Below are 17,893 nucleotides of genomic sequence, written 5' to 3'. Positions count from 1 at the left end.
CTGGATTAGAGGCTTGGCAGAGCATCACCAGAGAAGACACTCAGCACCTGGTGATGTCTATGAATCACATACTTTAAGCAGTTATTGCATGCAAGGCATTTGCAACAAGGAACTAAATATGACTGCTTTAATATACCTACCATTGCTATAACCAAATGTTATGGCACCCTGAAATGGGGGAACCATGTATAAGAAATGCTGTCATTTCTACATAGTGTGTCTAAAATGTATGCAAATACTCTTAAATTAAAGACTGAAATGTGCATTTTAATCATGTTTGAATTGTTTGATTTGTAATTTTAAACTGTAGAGCATAGTGGTAAATCAAGGAAAAATGTGTCTTTGTCCCAAGCATTGTAGAGGGCACTGTAAGTTCTGTATAAGTATTCAGCGATCAGTTATTTCTTTTAACATCATTCAAACATGTTGGACAGTTTCTCTCCAATAATATGGCTGGAATTTAGTTTTTACAGGTCCTCAAGCCTTTATGCAATATGTATGTATCTATCCATCAGTGTATTTAGCCATCTATGCTAGGGTTTGGGTAATAAATTCATACATACAGTCCTGTTACCATTATTGGCACTAGGGCTGCAACTAATGATTATTTTGGTAATCAATTAATCTGGCAATTATTTTGTTGATTAATTGATTAGTTGGATTGTAAAAAAATAATTTGAAATTAAACACAAAGTGCATGAAATGAAACATTTCACCAAATACACGTTTGCATAAAATTTTCAGAAATTTATTTTTAATTAACCTCTTGTAGATATTTTAAACATAATATCGTTTTTTATACAACATTTATGTAATAATACATTGAAAATAAATAGTAATAAATAGAAATTAGTAACACTTAACACAACTGTTTTCAATAAATTAACTAACCTTGCAATTTCCATATGTATTCAGAATCACACTAAACCCACACTTCAAAAATTAAATGTAATTTAAGCTTTTTTCAGTGTCTATGAAAAAGAAGGTTTACTGGCAAAAGCATCATGTAAATATCTAACCACCACAACACCACAGAATATAATCTGCTGCACCATCATGATTTTTTTTTTTAGTAACTCTGCAGTAATGTTTGAAATAAGTTATGATATGTTAAGGAAATGTCCAGACTGTTTTCCTTTTACAGCAAAGCAAGTGTGAAACTTAGTAATATGTCAAGATTATTTTAACTAAAGTTGGTATCTTTTTCCATCATCGTTTCGTCCTTTTTGTGTTTGGAAACATTTTACCACTACAGATTCTTTGGCACACTCACTTGCAGCCAACACGCTGTCATAGCCTGCTGCATGTCATTTGCAGTTGGGAGTATTCTGTTTGATTTTCAAGTTTTATGTTTTCACATTTTAAAATTGTGTGATCAAGCCACAAAATCTGTTTTACTGGCTACACTAGACTTGCTGTAGCAGTACTTGCAGATTATCCTGTCTTCCTCCAGATTGTATAAAAGCCATTTGAAGTCCGATAGCCAACTATGTAAGTTTTGTTTTTCCATACCGTTCCTATGTTTTACTCGAAATGAATGATAATCCTGTCAGTCACGGTTGATATGCTGTGGGATTCATTCTTGCTGAGATTTTGATTTCCTTTGCATATGACACTGGGGAAAAAAGTTTTCTGCTCGAACAGAAAAAACAAATATGGCAATTGAAAAACTGAACATTTACTAGCTAGTGGCTAATGGCACATATTTTTTAGTCACATATCACAACACTTTGTCTCATATGCTAATATTTTATTCGCATTATAGGGGGCTGGAGTATGAGTCAAATTATTCCTTACTTCAAATTGGAAGTCATGTCATTATGCCTAACCTAGCAGATGCTGCGTTATGTATTTGAATCACATAACGCAGAAGTTAACATTCAACTACGGTGATAATGGCGAGTCTTCCTTTTCCACAGAGCCTGTAACAGTACGATTCCGTTTGTGCATCTCCATTGTGCTATTGTACTACATGTGGTCAGACCTACACATTTTGCAACACACTTTTTTCCAGCGTTCAGAGTAATGCACTCCCAAACCCTGGAAGTCTTAGGTCATATTTGTTTTCTGCCACTTGCTTATAGTCACAACATAACCAACAAATCAATTAAAGTGATGTTTTTAATAATTGATTATCTATAATGTCGAATAGTTGTTGCAGCTGTAATTAGCCTCGCCTTTTCACTTTCTGCATAACTTGTACAATATATTCAGAAATAAATGGAAATGTACCAAATTTGTATCATCAGAATATTTTATTTGGATGTCCAGTGTACTTTAACCAAAAAAAACATTATTGTTCAACTTACATGTAGTAACTTGAAAGAAGAAACAAGAAATATGACAGTAATAAATACACCTTTCCTTAGTATTTGGTTGCACAGCTGTTGGCAATGATTACTACCTCCAAATGTTTTTGTAGCCATCTATAAGCTTCTTGCACCTGTCAGGTGGAATTTTCTCCCATTCTTCCTTTGTAATTTATTCAGTCTCTTGAATGTTTGCCCAAAGGCAGATTTCAGCTCTTTTCACAGATTTTCAATGGGATTGAGATCAGGGCTTGTCTTCAGAAAGGCAGTCAGAAATTAAGATTTATTTCAGACCGTAAGAAACAATTGCAGAGCACATAAAGCCATCTCAGTTCATGGAGTGAGCCCAGTGGTTTGGGTGCGGTTCGTTTTTATTTCACTTCTAATCACAAAACATCCCCATTTTCTGGATATTTCTCGTCATTTACTTTACATGTTATCTTCGTAATATTGACCTTGTGCTGTACCTGTTTTCATAACAATTATCTTTCCTTCTAAAGTCCTTTCCCCTAATAATCATCAATCTTTCCATAACAATCATTAGGACTCGAAGGTCATGCTTGCCACCAGGCCTGGAGATGGCCATCATCTGATCATGGTTTACATTTCATGCCTTTTAATTGATCAGTCCTCATCATTAAGTTGGAACCAGGGTGACCCACATATGAGAAAATGAACTGTTCAATTAATAATTACTTGTTGCACCAGCATCCATCCATCCATCCATCCATTGTCTCCCGCTTATCCGAGGTCGGGTCGCGGGGGCAGCAGCTTGAGCAGAGATGCCCAGACTTCCCTCTCCCCGGCCACTTCTTCTAGCTCTTCCAGGAGAATCCCAAGGCGTTCCCAGGCCAGTCGAGAGACATAGTCCCTCCAGCGTGTCCTGGGTCTTCCCCGGGGCCTCCTCCCGGTTGGACGTGCCCGGGACACCTCACCAGGGAGGCGTCCAGGAGGCATCCTGATCAGATGCCCAAGCCACCTCATCTGACTCCTCTCGATGCGGAGGAGCAGCGGCTCAACTCTGAGCCCCTCCCGGATGACTGAGCTTCTCACCCTATCTTTAAGGGAAAGCCCAGACACCCTGCGGAGGAAACTCATTTCAGCCGCTTGTATTCGCGATCTCGTTCTTTCGGTCACTACCCATAGCTCATGACCATAGGTGAGGGTAGGAACATAGATCGACTGGTAAATTGAGAGCTTCGCCTTGCGGCTCAGCTCCTTTTTCACCACGACAGACCAATGCAACACCCGCATTACTGCGGATGCCGCACCGATCCGCCTGTCGATCTCATGCTCCATTCTTCCCTCACTCGTGAACAAGACCCCGAGATACTTGAACTCCTTCACTTGGGGCAGGATCTCGCTACCAACCCTGAGAGGGCACTCCACCCTTTTCCAGCTGAGGACCATGGTCTCGGATTTGGAGGTGCTGATTCTCATCCCAGCCGCTTCACACTCGGCTACGAACCGATCCAGAGAGAGCTGAAGATCACGGCCTGATGAAGCAAACAGGACAACATCATCTGCAAAAAGCAGTGACCCAATCCTGAGCCCACCAAACTGGACCCCCTCAACACCCTGGCTGCGCCTAGAAATTCTGTCCATAAAAGTTAGGAACAGAATCAGTGACAAAGGGCAGCCCTGGCGGAGTCCAACTCTCACTGGAAACGGGTTCGACTTACTGCCGGCAATGCGGACCAAGCTCTGGCACCGATCGTACAGGGACTGAACAGCCCTTATCAGGGGGGCCGGTACCCCATACTCTCGGAGTACCCCCCACAGGATTCCCCGAGGGACACGGTCGAATGCCTTTTCTAAGCCCCTCCTTTAACCGTCACCTTATCGTGGTGGAGGGGTTTGCGTGTCCCAATGATCCTAGGAGCTCTGTTGTCCGGGGCTTTATGCCCCTGGTAGGGCCACCCAAGGCAAACTGGTCCTAGGTGAGGGATGAGACAAAGAGCGGTTAAACAAACCTCCTATGAAGAAAAACAATTTTGGACGGCGTTTTCCCTTGCCCGGACGCGGGTCACCGGGCCCCCACTCTGGAGCCAGGCCTGGAGGTGGGGCTCGATGGCGAACGCCTGGTGGCTGGGCCTGCACCCATGGGGCTCGGCCGGGCACAGCCCGAAGAGGCAACGTGGGTCCCTTTTCCCATGGGCTCACCACCTATGGGAGGGGCCAAGGAGGTCGGGTGCAGTGTGAGTTGGGTGGTGGCTGAAGGCGGGGACCTTGGCGGTCCGATCCTCGGCTACAGAAACTGGCTCTTGGGACGTGGAATGTCACCAGCATCCAGTAAAAGTAAAATTATAGGCACCTGTGCTGATAAGGGCTGAGCTGCTGGCGCTAAATGTGAACATCTGTTTTGATAATCAACTCTTAAATTCCCATATAGCTCAGTCTTAGCTAATACAATGCAGATTGCTTTTTAACTTGATCATCTAGAATATTCGTAAGCCTTAATATATAAAATTAAATGTAATTTTAAAATGTTTATATGTTTAAAGTGTTTATGTGCTAGTGTGCAATCTTGCTTAGTTTTCTTTAAGTTTAAGAGCCTTGAAGGTTTGCTGTACTTGTTTAGACTTTGGTGCATCAAAAGTCCCAGCAGTTCCCTAAAACCACAGCATCCTTGGTTCATTGGAAACAAGGCAAGTGAAAACCAAGCAGGCAACATTAAAACCAAAAGCAGAGGCCTGTAATATAATAGTGCCTCTCTAAGCCATTTAGAAAGATCTCAAGCAACTCCTTTTAATAGTCTGTAGATCTTAAACCAATAATAAGGCATATTGATCATTCATCTAAACCTCAACAGACTCATTGTTGATCAGTGTAAAACTGTGCATTTTTTCCTTTTCAGTCATTCATGTGTGCTTTTGGATATGTGTTTTTTTTTATGTCATAGTATCCTGCTGGAGAATCCTTAATCTTTGACTCAAACCTTGTTTTCTTACGCTGGGTAGCACATTTTGCTCTAAAATACCATGGTAATCCGCTGATTTCATGATTCTTGTGATATGGACTCCAGAGGCAGCAAAACACCGCTACATCATTATGAATCCTCCACCTTGCTATAAGCTTCATTTCACCTTCTATAAACAAAATGCTGGTATGCATTGCCAAAAAGCTGTAGTTTGGTTTTGTCTGTCCACAGAACATTTTCCCAGAAGGTTTGTGGTTTGTCCAGGTACTCTCTGGCAAAGATAAGTCATTCCTAAGATGTCTTTTCTTCAACAGTGGGGTCCTCCTTAGCCTTCGCCCATAAAGCCCTTCTTCGTTTAGTGTGCAGCGTATAGTATGTGTCAAAACCATGACTCCAGATTGTTATAGCTCAGCCTTTAGGTCTTTGGATGTTTTACATGGTGTTTTATCCACAGTTTGCACCAAAGAATTCTCCCAATAATTTTTTTCTTTCCTCCACGACGAGAGGTTTTTGACAGTTCTATTCTGAGCAAACTTCTTTATAACACTGCACACTGTTGAAACAGAGATGCCAAAGTCTTCAGAATGGCCTTATACCCTTTAGCACCCTTGTGTTTGATGATAATTGCATTTCTGATGTTCTCAGAGAGCTCCCTTGTTTTCACCATCCTGAAAAAGGAACAGGGAATAACATAAGACTTTTTAAAGCACTAATGTTATCATTCATTGGGTAATTCAAGTTATGTAGGCACTGACAATTTATCGCAGGTGAGTGTAATTTCCAAGTTAGTACAGACGAGTCAAACACAATCATTTTTTTCACATTGATATAAAGGGTGCTAATGCCAGCGTCATGGTAATCTTAGTTTTTCCAGCTTTTTTCCTCCTGTTGTTTATTAAAATTGTTGTTTCATCATTTGCTGTTCTGTTCCAAACATGAGTGTCAATAGACCATAGCTGTTTCACTAGATTAATTTTTTCTCCAGGAGATATTTTGCATGTTGTACTTAAATTTCAGTTTTGCCAATAATGATGACCTGGGGCCTCATGCATAACGCAATGCATAGAACTCACACTAAAACATGGTGTACGGACAAAAGTGGAAATGTGTGCATGAACAAAAAAAATTCAGATGCACAAAACTGTGCATAAGACAACTTCCACATACTTCAGCTGCATAAATGCCGGCCAGCGTAAACTCCTCCAGGAATTTTGCATTTTTAATATGCAAATCAATAAAAAATATCACCTTCCCCATTCAGTGTTTGGTTAAAAGACAATGGCAAAATCACGTGAAAAAAAGAATTGGAGGCAAGGAAAAACGTACTATTTGTTGGCTTAAGCAGTGGTATAAACAACAAAAGGAAGTTGATTGAGTGATACTGAGTGGCGGAGAAACTCGGAAGTTTAAGTTCAGAAAATCACACAGTGCCCGAAATAAAAAAGAAGTGGTCAGACATCAAAGTCAACATGAAAAGGTGAGTTGTAGCCCGCCATCTGAGTGTCATACGGAAGCGTATTAGGGTAGAGAGAAAAGAAAAAAAAATAGGGACACAGTGAAATAAAAGGTTTGAAATGTCCACTTTAATCTCGTAGTTTATTTTGTCATTAAAGTTAATCTTAAAATCAATGTTAAATTTACTAGATTTTCTCAGATACCATCATAACTAAAGTAGCACATTTAATGCTGCATATTGTATGTGTTCTTTTAGGTGATATATGTGTGTGAATCACTACGTGCTTCTTAAACGGACCTTCGTTTTTGCACCGACAGGATACAGAACACATTAAATTCATGAAATTACGGCTCTTTGCACACTTTAAATACTAAGATGAAATGAATTAAAGCATGTATTAAACATGGAGGCACGGTAGTGCAGTAGTAGCGATGAGCCTGGCTCCCGCATCCAGAGATTGTTCCTGCCTCGTTCAAGATGCTTGCCGGGACTTGCATGATTCTTGATGAATTAGTTGATTGCAGCAGTACAGTTTCTTTCAAAAGTACCAACCCCCAGTCCTTCCTTGTCTTTCTCCACATAACCAATTGAGAAAACAATAAGCTCTTTAATAAATATGAAGCTTCCTTTAAGCTTAGAACACCAACTCTTCAAAACTTTTAAGGAACATTGAAATGTCTTCGTATTACATATTTAATTATTGCATCCATCTATCCATCCAGTCCCACCAAGCATACAGCGCAAGGCAAGAACAGCTCATCGCCACTGTGCCCACACATTTAATTAGTAACAGTATACAGTGCATCCGGAAAGTATTCATAGCGCATCACTTTTTCCACATTTTGTTATGTTACAGCCTTATTCCAAAATGGATTAAATTCATTTTTTTCCTCAGAATTCTACACACAACACCCCATAATGACAACGTGAAAAAAGTTTACTTGAGGTTTTTGCAAATTTATTAAAAATAAAAAAAACTGAGAAATCACATGTACATAAGTATTCACAGCCTTTGCTCAATACTTTGTCGATGCACCTTTGGCAGCAATTACAGCCTCAAGTCTTTTTGAATATGATGCCACAAGCTTGGCACACCTATCCTTGGCCAGTTTCGCCCATTCCTGTTTGCAGCCCCTCTCAAGCTCCATCAGGTTGGATGGGAAGCGTCGGTGCACAGCCATTTTAAGATCTCTCCAGAGATGTTCAATCAGATTCAAGTCTGGGCTCTGGCTGGGCCACTCAAGGACATTCACAGAGTTGTCCTGAAGCCACTCCTTTGATATCTTGGCTGTGTGCTTAGGGTCGTTGTCCTGCTGAAAGATGAACCGTCGCCCCAGTCTGAGGTCAAGAGCGCGCTGGAGCAGGTTTTCATCCAGGATGTCTCTGTACATTGCTGCAGTCATCTTTCCCTTTATCCTGATTAGTCTATCAGTTCCTGCCGCTGAAAAACATCCCCACAGCATGATGCTGCCACCACCATGCTTCACTGCAGGGATGGTATTGGCCTGGTGATGAGCGGTGCCTGGTTTCCTCCAAACGTGACGCCTGGCATTCACACCAAAGAGTTCAATCTTTGTCTCATCAGACCAGAGAGTTTTCTTTCTCATGGTCTGAGAGTCCTTCAGGTGCATTTTGGCAAACTCCAGGTGGGCTGCCATGTACCTTTTACTAAGGAGTGGCTTCTGTCTGACCACTCTACCATACAGGCCTGATTGGTGGATTGCAGCAGAGATGGTTGTCCTTCTGGAAGGTTCTCCTCTCTCCACAGAGGACCTCTGACAGAGTGACCATCGGGTTCTTGGTCACCTCCCTGACTAAGGCCCTTCTCCCCCGATTGCTCAGTTTAGATGGCCGGCGTTCAAATAGACAGTGTGCATGGCTGAGGCAGTGTATGCTATAATATGTTCTCCAGGGTAGAAGCTGTATCCTGATAATCCTCTGCACTCTCAATATAGCCCACTGTAAAGCTTTCCGATCAGCTGCTGTACAGCTGTGATTCAAAACTCAGATACAGTGAGTTAAAATACTCTAAATGGTGCACCGAGAGTAACAATGCTAAAGCAGTTATGGTATTTGGAATAGTTTGGCCATTCCATGGACCATTATATTGTTACATGTTGATTACAATCAGATGCCTTAAATTTATAAATGATATGCAGTTAATTTTAGTGTATTTGATAAAGCCGCGTCAGGGGTGTGAATCTAAAAACAAATGGGAAACCACACAGGAACAGTAGCACTGCTTTGACGCTTGGTGCTGCCAGTTTGCAAAATCGAGTGTAAACTTGCATACGGACAGGGTAAGGCTGGCATGAGAATGTGCGTGGCTTTACGCCAAGTTTATCTTTTATACATCGCAATGTGAGCGTGAAAACGGGCGTACGCAACATTTTTGTACGTACGCACCATTTATACATGAGGTCCTAGGACTGTATGAGAATTTGTGTATTACAGTGAAAGGAGATTGATAAAACTTAAATTGATGAGCACTAGGATTAACAGAAATAATACAGCTTTATCCACCTTTACCTTGAACCCAGAAACACATTTGTCCATTATCTGTAACATGTGAAAATAAAAGGTCTGAGATTGAATAATGTTATGTCTGCATACACAAAATCATTTTGTTGTGAGTTTCTCTTCCAATTATTCCTAATAACTTTTCTGCTTTATTAATTGTTTGTTAGTAGTTCATTGGCAAAAATAAGGGACATGTCTTAGTTGTAAATAAATGAATGGATATACCTAAGTGATACTAGTGTTGTGATTCCATATTTGCATCCAATTGACAAGCATCTAGTTCTCATACAATTGAGTGGTCCTAAATGTTTTTATACCTGAACACTATCAAAACTGGGGTTCTAATAGTCAGTAATGGGAGTTGGGTTTAGTATACAGGCTTAGCACTTTCCTCCTAAAAGATAAAATAGCTGTTAATCCCTTTGACATTGTCTGTGGTTACAACACCAGATTTAGGAGTAATATCAGTAACATTTGTTGAACTGCATGTTTTCACTTACACAAAATCTTCAAGGTACATGACTTCATCACCAAAATTGACTGTAAAAAACATACTCATTTATTGTGTCCAGCAGACAAAACTATTGTTATGACCATTTTCATGGACTTGCTACTACTTATAAATAAACAAAAGGTTAATGAAATAAGATAATTGCTTATGTATATACAGGCTTAGCACTCTCCTCCTAAAAGATAAAATAGCTGTTAATCCCTTTGACATTGTCTGTGGTTACAACACCAGATTTAGGAGTAATATCAGTAACATTTGTTGAACTGCATGTTTTCACTTACACAAAATCTTCAAGGTACATGACTTCATCACCAAAATTGACTGTAAAAAACATACTCATTTATTGTGTCCAGCAGACAAAACTATTGTTATGACAATTTTCATGGACTTGCTACTACTTATAAATAAACAAAAGGTTAATGAAATAAGATAATTGCTTATGTAATGAAATAAAAGACTGGATGGAAAATGGATCAGACAGACAAACCTATGACACAGAAGACACCGTTCTTAGTTCATTTAGAGCAATCATTCTTAATCTCAGTCCAGGGGGAGATAAATAGAGATAAATGCCATCAACACAAAGAGGGAAAGGCAAGTTCGTTGTACCAAGTGAACATCACTGAGAGAATAAAACTAAATAATAAAAAACAAGCGCTAACTTTTACAAGTAGCCAAAATTTACACCTGGTGTTGCAGACTCAAATCAAATGTATGTTTTATTATATTGTAGAAATAATAATAATAATTGCAGCTCACTACCCAAAGCGTGGAGCGCCCGGTCTCTAATCCGGTACTTTTGAGTTATAAGGCAGCAGTTCTTACCTTTACACCATTCAACAATACATATCAACTTCCTGTCAATTGATATTTGAGCTTGGGTTTTTAACTCATTGACAGCAACATGTACATCAAATGTTTTTTTTTTTGCTTTGGTTATATACTTGAATAAAAGCGCACGTGTTTATTTGATATTTGGACTAAAGCCTTCATACATTATACACTTCTCACCATTATTAGTATAACATGGAAACAGTTTTTGCTTTAGGTATGTGTTCAGCATTTCTTGCATTTCCTTTCATCCTACACTTACCCAGATCTTTGAAGACACATAACACACATGAAATGCATGTATTCCAAATAACGATATACTGTATTATTTACCCTATACAACTACAGGCAAATCACACTCTGATAAGGAGCCTTGGCTTGAGCTGGTGGACATTTTTGCCCATGAGCTGAGCTCCGTCAAGGCAGGGGATTGGACAGCAGGCTGCTTGTGATGATTGATGCATTTACAAAACAAAAGACGCTGGTGGTAGAGGTGTGAAGGAATTCTCATGTTAAATGAATTTATGTCCCATCTGCTTTAGGGGTGGAACCACAGGAGATGGATCCACCCCCTGCATTACTGCCAAGGACCGCTTATAAAACGACTGCTGGAAATTGTAGTCCCTGCAGTTCATTGAATGCACTTTTGAGGAGTTTTGTGACTATCATTGTTAAAAGTGGGTTGTCTGTTTTTGTCAGTGTCTCTTTACTTCTGTTTTAAGTTTATGATTTAGAATTTTTGTACAGGGACTTGTTTGTTTTTGGATTGCCCATTTAGCAACTCCTTTTGCCTCTTGTTTGCTCTTTTGAGCATTTGCTATATTTTATGATTTTTGTTGTTAAATCCTCCATTTATTAATCTACTTAGCATTACATTTTTTCTCAAAGAAACATGTAAAAAGCATTCCATTTTTTGGCGTGAAAAATTACATTTTTATTAAATCTCATCTTTCTACTTTAATGCGTCCAAAACACTAAAAGTACAAAGTCAGAAGTATATAATGATATAATAATATAATAATGATACAAATAATAATAATGATGCATAATAATAATATGAGTAATACACTGCACATGGGCGAGTGACACAAGTGTCACTTTCAGATTCACCAGAGTCACTTTCAGTTTTACTGATTGTTTCAATTTCACTTCCTGAAGACAGATTCACCACGTTGTCACTGCTGCTTTTCTTACGAGACACCAATATGAGGTTAGAAGAAAACGTGTCTACACTGTTGCCTGGGTAATGCTCAGGCCTGAAGCTTATGTAAAACACACCTCTACCACTGCCCAAGTAATGCTCGGCACTAATGCTATTGGCACTTTTACAGCCCGAGTAATCCCCTGGTCTTGCGCGAGAAGCATCTATACCATTGCCCAAGTGACACTCGGAACTAACACTTTTAGTATTGTTTTTACAGCTGAGTGACGCACGTGTCTAATGCTAAGGAGGTTAAGATTCTTTTGCCGCTCATCTGTCTGCTTGCCAGTGGTTTACGGTAATCCTCTAACTTGTAGGGGTTTTGATAATTTTTTAAGTTAATACTTAATATTAACATTTTAAACATATATAAGTTTGCTTTTATATTTTTTGAACTTTAGAGGTCAAATCACATTTGGCCAGGTGTTGGCTGAAGCCAGTTTGTAAAGTACGAACTCAGTCTGTCCTAGGGAGTTTCTTCTCCGACCAGGCTCATTAGAATTGTGGCCAGCTGTTTTGTTGCATTTTGGAGGCATCACACCACTTGGCTAGTTTTGTGTGCTGCAAGCACAACAATTTACAGTTTAGCCAAATGTTTGTTAAATCTAGAAGGTTACCTGTTACATGCTCCTTACAGTGTTCTCTGCAGCTTTATAAGGAAACACTCCTTATGGCACAAGTGTTTAACTTACTTAAGATAAGGCATCTTCTTCCAGGTTGTGTTGAGTCACTAGTACAGAGTCATAGCCAATAAAAGCAGATCATAAAGCAAGGGATCCCTTAGGGAGTTCAGAGTGATTCCAAAGAGTGTCCAGCTCCAAGAGCTCTAAGGGGAGACTACACCCAGACTCCAATGCAAGCACCAATTTTTTAAGTTTTTAATTTTTTAAGTTTCTTCTGTTTGGATCAGATTCCATTTTCAGGTACAGGTAATTTCTTACTCATAGATGCCTAAGTGTGCCACTCAAATGTCACTTTGTGGGTACAACCTTAAGATCCTTCCTGGTGCTTCTTGGCCTGCAAATTCTGCAGAGATGCCAACTCATTTTTTATTAGTAGCACTAATAATTATGTAAAATTCAGAAGGCCTGCTAAACAGATGTTGGGTAATACTGGAATTTCATAAGCATCTTAGTTCAGCTTATTCAACAAATGTATTTTAGTAATTTATAGGTAAAGATAGCTCTTTTTCCTGCTGCAGCATCTCTATCAAGACCGTCTATGTTGTCAAAAGCCTAGCAAAAACAGCAAAACCCACCTCATTCTATGTTGGTTTCTTCTTCTTTGTCAGACTTTTTATGTGAATATTAATGACACTCAAGTCATTCAGAGGTTTTCTTAATAGTCTGCTTCCTGAAATTCAACAATCAATTCCTCTAACATTAGCTATGCATTTCATTCTTAATTGGTGGGTTGATGAGGAGTCTTTAGTTTCTAGAACACTAAGAAATATATGCACCATTGCATGGCAAACAAGGTAATGCATATTCAAATATACAACTGACTGACCTAATGTAATTTAAAAAAGGTCAAAGTAAATAAAAGCAAAAAAAAAATCCAGCAATGAAACAAACTATGCAAAGCAAGGAAGTATAACTGACGGACGTTAAATGTAAGCTATTAAAAACTGTTAACTGACGGACGTTAAATGTAAGCTATTAAAAACTGTATTATAATATAAAACTGTAAAGTAAGATTCAAGGCAAACAAAAATGGCAAGTAACAGTAGTGGACAAACTGATAAGTAATAAATAGATCTTTTATAGCTAGCAGTCTTAACATAGTATGCAGTGTGCTGGAGTACTATTAACAGTGAACAGGAAAGAATGTTTACATTTGTAAGTGAAGGGAATGCATTAAAAATCCAGAGCAAACAGTGAATTTGGACTCTGAATCTTCCAAGGCATTCTAAGCTTTATAAATGGCCTTGGAGAGTTCCCAAAAGTAGTAGATATGAAACTGACAATTTGCCAAAACTTTTGAAACTGTAAAAAGCTCAGTTTCATAATGATGACCTGTGCTGACAATTTGAAATGACTTGAGCAGTGAACACAGGGATTCCAGAGTGTTAGAACGAACTAATGTACAATTAAGAATCAGAGATCAGAAAAAGTTCCTTACCTGTTGTTTCATGTTTTAGCCAATTCTGCACCCATCTAAACACTGCATCTAGAACATCTCCTTTTTTAGTTACATGTCCAGCCTCTCTTGGGGTATTCTTCATGTTTAGTGAACCATGGATTTAATGGTGCTTTTCTTGTTGTCTTTCATCAGTAGTATATTACTATGTATAGTACTTGGCAGAAAACTTTAACCAAAACAGCTTACAACATCAGGATACTTGACATTTTTTTTTGCTTATGGAGCAATGAAGGGTAAGTGATTGGCTGAATATTACACCTTGAGTCAGAGGTGAGGATTGTGTCAGCAGCCATGTTTGAAGCCAAGTATCCTAGCGTGTTCATCACATTTTTTATTGCATACGCCTAATATAGTTCTTAGCCTACTCTGTTCTCGACATTTAGTATTTCATTCTACTGTATTTATTTAAAACTTAGTTATTACTTTTTGAAATGTTCCTTTCTGAAGTTAACTTTTAGAGTTTTTTTTCAGTTTGTGTGCATTTATGCTTTGTCAGAGCTCCATGAAACAAGACAAAGCTCCTCTGTCATTAGTAATCTGAAACAACACACATTTCTTACATTTGCAATATGTTCTTTTGCTTCATTAGGTCTGTTAAACACTCTTAATGCCATTCCTTTCGCCTTGATGGTTTCTGTTCTATACAGAACAGTAAGTAACATGGTACCAATGTAAAATACAGGAAATCATACTAAATTGAAGTATGTATTTATCTTCTTGTTTATTTTCAGAACGTTCTTATTCAAACCTTTGGATTGCAAGGCAGGAACCAACCCTGGCAACAGTGCAATATATATTATGGAAAATGTGTATATTTTGATTTCAAAAATAAAAAGAAATAGTAGCAAAACAATTTTACAATGTTTTTCCTCTGTACTCATGAAAGAAGTCACTCTATTCATATTGTTACATTAGACAGAACATGTAATGGTGGGGTGGTTGAAGTGATTCAGTGACAATGAACCTTAAGTATGTAGCTATTAAACTTTGGAAGATGTTTGGTCATTACATGGAGGAGTATTATGTTAATAAAAATAATGCACTGATTAAGCATTTTCAGGAACTGAAAGAATTGTGACTCTGCTATAACGTTGTTTGTTACAAAGCATTGTGAATTTTTTTTCTCTTAAAATTCTTTTAACTGATTTTTTTTTTGCCAGTCTTTCTCCTTTAACTGGCTGTGTTTTGTTCCCGGCAACCTTACTCATTTTAACATGAGTTTGGTTATTTTTAACCAACAACATTGCCTTCTGTATTAATGTTTATATAACCAGAAATATGCATTTAAAGAATAATTGTGTACTGTTATCATATAATAGCATATATTTCATATGATATGTAAATTTTAGAAAGTGTTCTGGGCCTTTGCTTGGAGATGTATATTATGTAATAATTAACTGGCATATTGTTTGAAGTGTAACTGTACCTACTCCAAAGTTTTGTTCCTGAGTCTACACTTATGCCACTCTGCGTCCCTCAGAGATTCACAGAAATGTTAAATATTACAAATTCTATAAAACGTTCTCTCTCTACAGGCCTGGAAGTCTCACTTAATGGGAAGAGATGGATGTAAAATGAACCCACGAAGGATACAGGCCCTACAGAGAACCCAGTCAATCCAAGGTAAATATTGTAATTTGTTCTTAAGCATAACTTTGGAGATGCAAGCAAGTTAAACACTATAAATTGAATAATTGGTTTGAATTTCAGTTAAATATATATAATAATTTCCTAAATGTTGCTATATTGACTGTTGGAAAACATTTAATAAAGAAATACCAGGCTTAGCAATATAGTCATGTTGATGCATCCTTCTTTTATAAACATGTAACCAGTTAGCAAAGACAAAGAAATGCACCGCTAAAAGACTTAAAGTCCATTAAACTACTTTTACGCATTGATAATAATATATTATTAAAGCAATTTAGCCTTTGTTTTCTAAAGAGAATTGACACTGAATACTCCACAATTCTGTGTTTATACAAGGAAGTAAAACCAAAACGCTATAAAAAGTGATTTGAAGCAGTGATAATGTTATCAAGTGGTAGAATAAAAAAACATTTTGTTTTTAATTCTCTAATGATTAAGGTAAATTCAGTCTCAGATAGCAATGTAAAATATTTGCGATTTTTTTAAGTATCAGTTGAGACTACACACAGCTTTAAAAGCTATAATAAAAATGATAATAGTTATAATAGAAGCACCGATTCCAGCATGCATTTGGTTGAAGAGGTGTTGGATGTTATCTTGCTGTATAGCAAGTTGTAGTGCACTTCAGCTCTCTACTGGGTGATCTCTTTCATATCCCTGAAATGTTCTATTGGACCCAGATGTAGTAATTTTGACAGTCACAAGATGGCAGTCTTGTAATAGATAATGTTTCTGGTTTGTAGATTGACATGATACATATTTGCCAATTGTGATTATTCTGTGAGAGATGTTTTCGCCAAAACAAGAGCTAATTATGTTGTATTCCATAAGCACAAAATAGTTTTTTGTGTCATAGCTGATCACTCCTTAAACCATTATACTGCAGGATTTGAGATGTGCCTATTGTTTCACAATCTGTCCTTCTTCTCTTTCAACTTGCTAAGGCTAAGCATGAAATAGTTCTTGTTGTTAAACAGTACTGATCAACATCCAGTCAACCCTTCATACACACAAATGAAAATAAAGCACAAATCAATAGTACCCAAAATCCCTTGAGAACTGAGCAAAGGTTCATACTGTATATGACTCAACAACTTTTCTGAACTGGACTACAGTTTCTGGTCTATTTGCCTGTACCATCTTGATTTCTTTGGATATGTCAGCTATACTTTTCATCACTGCTTGTTCAAATTCCTGGACTTCAAATGTATAACTTTTGTTCAAGAACTCTCCATCACTGATGAATCATCCAGCATGTTTAACAGTATCCCATTTCCCCCTTTCGGCTGGTGCCATCTTTTGTCAAAGCATGGGATCTGAATACATAATGTATTATGTCACCATGATATTTTCCACAATTATTTCACAAAATGTAAATTTTTAAGTAAAAAGTTCAGTGAATTCAGTGATTTAGCCTAGTTTAGTTGATCAAGCAAACCTTCCCTGTTTATAATTAATTGTTTTTCTGTTGGTGGGTTTGAAAAGTAATGTAACCAGGGTGGGTTTGGATTAATAAGAATTTTTGAATGCTAATTCATTGCCTTGCTTTGTTTTCTCATTATTTGTATCTTTGATACAACAAATGATGCTTCTCATCTACTTATTTTTCACGCATTCTGTTTAGATTATTCTGTCACTATCCTAATTTTTAATTAAAAGATACTGAGTACTCGAACCAAACCTTTTTAGCAGTCATGCTCCTTAATTTTCAAATTTGACATACAGTTTTTTGATTTCAGGAGTTCAGAGGTCTGTTAGGTCTGTCATGCCAACGCTGCTGTTAATCCCTTTAAAGACTGTACACTGCTCAGACCACTTTGTCTATACATGTGTCTGTCTATACATGCAGTGCACAATCTGTGTAGTCAAATTATATTTTAAACTGTTGATGTATAATTAACATCACAGACAGAAATACATTTCTTTCACTAGAAACCATGTCAAGAATACAGTTGCAGTTCTTTTCTGATGTCATATTACAGCAAATCAGATCAGAATAGTAATATTATCAATCTATTTTTCACTTACTAATGTTTTACTTAGATTGGTTGACCACTGTAGAATTAGGTAACATAATTAGGGCTGGCAAAGTTAATGCGCTAATGCATGCAATCAATTTTTAAAGGTAAATTGTGATGTTTTTCCTTAATCAACTTAACTGACAACTGGTACTATCCAAGACAACGGTTTTTAAACTGCTTTAGTTTTAGAAATTGGCAGACTTAGGCTGAAAAATATAAAATGAAGAACACAGATGAATTTTCACAATTATTATCAATAAATACATCTAATATTGAATTTTAGAATTATTAATATTAATGAACAGTAGAAAGCTATTGTTTCAGACAGAGTA

The 17,893-nt window shown here is 37.8% G+C and overlaps 1 protein-coding gene across 1 annotated transcript in view; it reads left to right on the top strand.

Moving 5' to 3' along the window:
• cep104 (centrosomal protein 104) overlaps nucleotides 1-17,893 on the top strand; it is a 203,366-nt gene that overhangs the window by 173,399 nt on the left and 12,074 nt on the right. The window contains exon 22 of the mRNA XM_028807321.2: nucleotides 15,426-15,513. Coding sequence (XP_028663154.2) covers nucleotides 15,426-15,513 — 88 coding nt within the window. The remainder of the gene's footprint in view (nucleotides 1-15,425; nucleotides 15,514-17,893) is intronic.

Source organism: Erpetoichthys calabaricus, chromosome 8 (genome assembly GCF_900747795.2).
Source record: "Erpetoichthys calabaricus chromosome 8, fErpCal1.3, whole genome shotgun sequence".
Taxonomy (NCBI): Eukaryota; Metazoa; Chordata; class Cladistia; order Polypteriformes; family Polypteridae; genus Erpetoichthys; species Erpetoichthys calabaricus.
Note: the sequence above shows the minus strand (reverse complement) of the source record. Positions and strands in the feature narration are given on the sequence as shown.